Here is a 6,763-nt window from a genome sequence, read left to right on the forward strand (position 1 = left end):
ATATTTTGCACTAAAGTGTTTAACGCAACCTTTCTGGTTAATACATTGTGCATGCATTTCAATTAATAAAATAATAGCTTACTGATGTAATGTTTGGGGCTCCCATTGATGTCCCATATTGGAGGTAGTACAGGATGCAGAAATTGTAGTAAGTAGACGCTTTGATGGTTACGAACGAGAGAATTTTCAAGATGGCGCTGTACTGTTTCTGCCTAGTGTGAAGGTGGCATTACTCATGCCGTGGACGTATTATGTGCATTTCATTTGTGTTATTGTTTTTGTAGCAAACAGTAGTTAACAAACATTTCTCAAAGATTTTTTTGTTGTTCGTAAAGTTAAGCTCACATCAGACATAAAATGAATCTGTGGACTACTTTCACGGCCAACGACCACAATATAGGCGTATCTATGGGGTTCGTCGTTTTGAGATCCAACATTATCAGGACACCCTGAATTTTTAATACGGAGTACTATTTATGCCATTTCAGATTAACTGTGGGTAGGTCCGGAACAGTAGTGAATGAAATAAGATAAGGCATTAGTTGCAGTGGTTTTTATTGAGTAACAGTGGCGATGTACAAAAGAAAACAAGCAGCGTGTGCGTCGTCAGTCAGGAATGGTCTAGATCAGGAAGGGGGCGGCGTAGCGCGCGAACGCCGGTGGGTGCACCGACAGCGCGGCGGGGGCGGCGTAGGCGAAGGGTGCCGCTGCGAGGGGTGCAGCCACCGGGGCGGCAGCCAGGGGAGCGGCGACGGGGGCAGCGGCCAGGGGGGCGGCGATGGGGGCGGCAGCGGCGACGAGAGGCGCGGCCAGGGCGCGCGTCTGCACGTTGACTGCGGCTGCGTACGGCGGCACGTTGTAGGGCACGGCGCGCGAGTAGGCCAGCGCCGCCGCGGGGGCGGCAGCCACCACGGGGGCGGCGGGGACCACGCCGGCGCGGGCCACGGCGCACGCCGCCAGAACCACTACCTGCAACACCACGCACACACGGCTACACACCCGGCACTCTGGAGGGCGGCAGCGGCCCTACCTCATTCATTAAGGCTACAAGAAGTAGTTACACAGTTTTAATTATCACCAAGAAAAAATAAAGACTTATAACTAACTTTTTGTTTGTTTACAGGCACATGTATGCAGTACTAGTATCCAGTGAATTTACTATGCTGCAGTGCTGTGGTATGCCACTATCCACCAATAGTGTGGAGTATGTACGCCTTCCACATTCCGACGTCCTATTTTATTTATGTTCATTTATTCCTTTTTACACCACGTACAACCAATCCAATTTTGGCAACTTTGCCTCACCGAGTGCGTCTCAAGCGATTAGTAAAGTACTTGACTTAACTTCCATAGGTCGTGAGTTAGATACCCAGTCTGCTCTATGATTGTTGTCTTTTATCACTCGATTCATTTCTGGCAACGTTTGCTAATACGAGGAATGCCAAGATGCACCGTGTCCATGTTGAAGCGTATGTCCCCCTAAAGGTCGGAGAAAGGTAACCACATACTACCTCCCACAGGACCACGCCTAGTAAAGCACTGCAGTGTTCAAAGCGACCTTGGTATTAAAGACAGTTTAACATTTTATAATTTTTAACATCAATTGTTTTGGCCATCTGCATAATTTACTAATCACTGTTACTTTACTTTTATGCAACCCTCTGTGTGGTATTGTGCAAAGATCGTGGTGCGACACCAAATTCGGCAACCCATATCGATACCAAAGAAATCAGCGAGGTCTCGCTACAATCCGCGACAATCAGTGTGATGCACTCCTGAAGACCACACCTCCCCCTCAGAATAGCAACGTCCTCATACTACGGTCAATATAATGTCGAGCATGCAAGAGCTCAGCCCAGGTCATGATCTCATCTGAAAGAGTCAGTATCACGAAGTAGGACCAATGAGCTGTTAAAGCTTCAGATGAACTTGTACTGTTGTAAATGACGAGCATTGTACCTCAAGAGAACAGGTTATTACTTAGCGCATCGAGTGATGCTTTCATAGTCGATGACCGTTGTACATTATCCAGTACTCCTGTGGCAAAGAACTTTGTCAAAGGTCAGCAAATCTTTTATTTATTGGTGTAATAAAGTAAACTAATATTTAATGTGTTCTAGTTTGATGAGCCTTCTCCCATAGTAATCAAAGAATTAACAGTTATGGCGAGCGAAAGTAGTTTCCTCTAGTCAAAAAATTCTCTTTGCGTAATCTACCTATGACTTATTGGTTTCTTGATTTTCTATTCTCTTAGGGTATAATCATTTCGCGAACTGTTATGTTGTCTGTAGAGACAGTATTAATTTGCATTGTGGACAGTGTTTTGTCAGTGTAGTTCAGCATTAACGAATGATTGCCTTTGTGCTGGTCAGTTATGTTCCAGTTTCAAAATGAGAAAGAATCCTAAAGTTTTTCGTTCGTATCTTCTCGTACTGGATGATATGAGCCGTGAGAAAAGTGGTAGTTGTTAGGATAGCTTAATTGCTCCTGCATACACCCGTGCTGCCAGTAACAATGTTTCAGCAGGTTATTTTAGATTTATCGCCATGATATGACTTAGGCGGTACCTCCCTTGCGGCTACTATTATTCGGATTTCCGCCTCCCCCTTCCCCAAACGCTTTCCTCTGTGTTTTTTTCACTAACTGCCTACCTACTTACATGCCTGTTTCTTCGCGTTATATTGGCGGTTTAAACATTAGATGAGGAGCCACTGTTCTTGAATTTGCACATCATTTTTATTTGCACCCAGACATTATTTATCGCAATGTAGGATAAAAAGAAATTCATGCCCTCCATCTGCCAGCACAAACACTGTGCATTTTCGTGTTAGAAACTAAATGGAAGTGATACAGAGCGGATACCAGCGCAGAAGTTCGCGGGAAATTATCCACAAAGCACACCAAAGTTGACCACCGTACCAGACCAACAGTCGTTCATTTGGCACAAGGGTTGGGTTCGGATTTGGTTCGCTTCCACATCTCGCAAGTTAGCACATCATTAGCTGACATATACATAATCATAGAACAGTGGCTCCCACTATCTGTACTAGTATAAACTTTCACATTTATGGGAAAGTGTACTACGTCTGTCACGGAACAAAGAAAACGTTCTTTGCAGATCCGTGCAACCCAACCTACTTCCCTTTTTCTCCTAGCTGAATTCAGCAGCTGATTACAGAGCAGTAAATCTCATTTTACGGACGCAATTTATGAAATGGGTGGGAAACATTCTTATTGAATCAGATAGACCCATTAAGCACATGATAAAAACCTCAATTAACGTCATATGAATTACTCCAGATATCCACACAAACCGCTTCTTATGTCGCGGCAGCTATTACGTGCTCAGAGATAAATGGGCAGGTAAAGAGCTAGCCGTATGTCAGTACTGACACACTTAACGACGCAATACAAATTACTTTGTCAAGCGGGTGGTTACAGATCGAGTAACATGATCCATAAACAACGATCAACACGCTTTTGAGTCAATAAAGTGTTGACTCTAAATCAAGTTTAGTTTCTCCCCACCCTCTCCTTTTTCTCTGTCTCTTTCTAACTGTTCCTCTATCTGTCTTTCTCTATCTTTTTCTTTACAAGTACCATCAGATTTCTAGGCGTCTGCGTAACAGTGAATATCACTGCAGCAGAGTTCCATGTTGGGTGATATTTTATGATCCAATGCAGTGCTCGTAGTAAAGTAATTCAAACTTAAAACTCACGGCTTCTTTGCCTAAAAAAGTATTTAGAGTTTTACGTTGCTTCACGAAGATCTCCCAAAGTGCATTATCATAGCATTCATGCAGCCGGTAGGCGTCAGTAGTTGTTTCTTCCAATGTAAGAAACACTATTCGAAGGGATTGTGAAGTATGCTCTACATTTAAGTTGTCAGAGAAGGCTTGTTGAACGCAAACAAAGCTCCTTGAACTGGTGGACGATCAGTTTATCGCCTAGTGCGGTTCGCTAGGAAGTGCCTGGCTCTAATACCCATTTTTTGTGTCATGTTTGACCTTGCTGCGTAGAAAATGAAACTGTTTCTTTCTAGATGTGAATGTACGTTATGTCAGATAATTTTACTGAAGAATTCTCGGGATATCAGCCAACTAAGCTGATCGATGTGTCGCGACGTATCGGCAAATAACTCAATGGGTTTCTTCAGTTCTGCCGTAAGACAGTTAATAAGAGACTAGCTGAAACATCACTACAGATCGGCGAGGTAACTCGGTTGATATCGCGCTTATTTAGATCGATGGCTATATCTAGCGTAGATATATGCCTGTTCTAGGTCAAACCTGGACATTGTTACTGTGCTGTCGACATCGAAATTTTTCGACGGCCAAAAGCGTCAGGCTCTGTTTGAAAAGACGATCTGACCTCGACGCGCTGGCGTGGCACTCACCATCCTGACTGCGAACATGTTGCTTGGTGGGTGCTGTGCTGCGGCTGCTGCTGCTGCTGTTGTCGCTGCTGCGATACTGACTGCCGGCCTGCGGTGGTCGCATTTATAGGTGGCCGAGGGTGCCCTGCGTCGCGGCACGCATCTCAAGCAGGCGCGGGTTTCACTTGGCCCCTCCGCTGCTGCGCGCCGCAGGTTTCTGTCTCCTTACCTGTGGTGGACGAGGAATTCGGTGATGGAGTCATCGCAATTATAAAAAATAAGCATCTAGAACATGATTCCGAATCCTTACCGAATGATGCGCCGCCGCAGAAATATCACTGGATCTGCATTGGAAGGACGGTGGTTCGGGTCACCGTCTGGCCATGCAGATTTAGGTCTTCCCCAGTTTGCTTAAGTAGCTGAATACCTGGATGGCTTCTTACATACTCAGGCGAGTTCCTTCTCCTTCCTTCCCCGTTTCGAGCTTGGGTTCCGTCACTAATTTACACTGACGTGACCAGAGTCACTGGATAGCAATATGCACATATACAGATGGCCGTAGTATTGCTTATATGGGCTATAGAAGGGCGGAGCTGACATTTGTGCTCAGATGATTCATGTGAAAAGGCTTTCGACCTGATTATGGTCTCACGCGGAATGGTAGTTGGAGCCGGACGTATTGGATATTCCATTTCGGAAATCGTTATGAATTCGAAATTCCGAGATCCACAGAGTCAAGAGTGTGCCGAGAATACCAAATTTCAGACAGTAACTCTCGTCACTGACAATGCAGTGACCAACGACCTTCACTTAACGACAGAGAGCAGTGGTGTTTGTGCAGAGATGTCGGTGCTAACAGACAAGCAACAAGGCTTGAAAAAAACGCAGAAGTCAAAGTGCGACGTACGAAGAACGTGTCCGTTAGGAAAACGAGGGGAAATTTGACGTCAGTGTACTATGGCAGAAGACGGTCGTCTCGAGTGCCTTTGCTAACAGCATATCACCTGCAGCGCCTCTACCGGGCTCGTGACCATACCGACTGGACCATAGAGAACTGAAAAACCGTTACTTGGTCAGATGAGGTCCGATTTGAATTCGGAAGAGCGGATGGTAGGGTTAGAATGTGGCATAGACCCTAGTAAGCCATGGTCCTTCGTTGTTAGCAAGGCACTGTGTAAGCTGGTGTTGGCTCCATACTGGTGTCGGCTATGTTCACGTACAAGTAATGGACTGCGTCCTCTGTTATAAGTGAAATGATAATTGACTTGAAATCAGCATATTCGGCTACTTGGAAAAAATTCGCAGCCATTCACGGACTTCATGTTCCCAAACCACTATGAAGTTTTGATGGATGACAATGCGTCATGTCACCGACCACAGTTTTTCCCAATTGGTTTGAAGTACGTTCTGGACAATTCGAGCGAATGGTTTGTCAACCCAGATAGCCCGACATGAACCCCGCTGACCATTAATGTAACATAATAGGGAGGCCAGTTGGTGCACAAAATCCTGCACCGGTTACACTTCCACATTTACGGATGACTACAGAGACAGAATGGCACAGTACTTCTTCAGGGGACTTCCAACGATTTGGCGATTCCATACCATGTCGAACTGCTGCACTACACTACGCAAAATTAGGTCCGACACAATATTAGAAGATATCCCATGACTTTTGTCACCTCAGTACACCTCATAGTCGATGGGACTTCTAGTTCTCATCTTCCTTTGTTTGCCCTTATGGCCACGTCTGTCTCTACTCTTTCCCGTCCGATTCTTTCGTGTAGGCATCCTATTCTTGCTATGCTTTAGCCAAATTACACAGCTATGTTTGTGATGGCCAATTACAGTGCTCCGGAATTTGGTTATTGTGATGTTCACAACACCTACTCTGTGTAACCGGGATATTCCGCAAGTCCGTTCTGAAGATTCTGCGCATTCGCCACATGGTGCACGTGGATTTATTTTCCCGCAATGGTTGTGTACTGTTTCTAACAATGAACGCGATGTAGACAGAATTAATCTACATTCTTCCTGAAGAGTAGAGAACGCATAAAGCCTATCTTTTGCCAGATCCATCCAGCATGTAGGTAACATGTTACTTTATTTTGAATACGGTCGCTTATGTTCAACTCATGACCTTAAGTGAAGAATTCATCAGAGCCACATGATTGTTTTCGGATCTCACTGTAATGCTCTTTGCTGCGTGGAGAGCCATTTTATTTTTGTTCGTGTAACACGTCAAGAAACATACAGAAATTATTAAGAAAAATCAAAATAATAAGACTTTAAATTATAAAATTTACAAACGAAAGTAATAATATAAACAATTATGAATAATAACAATAATAATCATAAGAGTACAGCATGACAACTTACTTCAGTCCA

At 44.5% G+C, this 6,763-nt stretch overlaps 1 protein-coding gene across 1 annotated transcript; it reads right to left on the reverse strand.

Annotated features, from left to right (window-relative positions):
- Window positions 1-547: 547 nt before the first annotated feature.
- Window positions 548-4,414, reverse strand: LOC124788763 (NADH-quinone oxidoreductase subunit I 2-like). The gene is made up of 2 exons (XM_047256046.1): window positions 4,397-4,414; window positions 548-969 (listed from the first exon to the last, which is right to left on the reverse strand). The coding sequence occupies exons 1-2, from the start codon at window positions 4,412-4,414 to the stop codon at window positions 622-624; spliced, it is 366 nt and encodes a 121-aa protein (XP_047112002.1). The 3' UTR covers window positions 548-621.
- Between the last annotated feature and the right edge of the window lie 2,349 nt (window positions 4,415-6,763).

The sequence above is a fragment of the Schistocerca piceifrons genome, chromosome 3 (genome assembly GCF_021461385.2).
Source record: "Schistocerca piceifrons isolate TAMUIC-IGC-003096 chromosome 3, iqSchPice1.1, whole genome shotgun sequence".
Lineage (NCBI taxonomy): Eukaryota > Metazoa > Arthropoda > Insecta > Orthoptera > Acrididae > Schistocerca > Schistocerca piceifrons.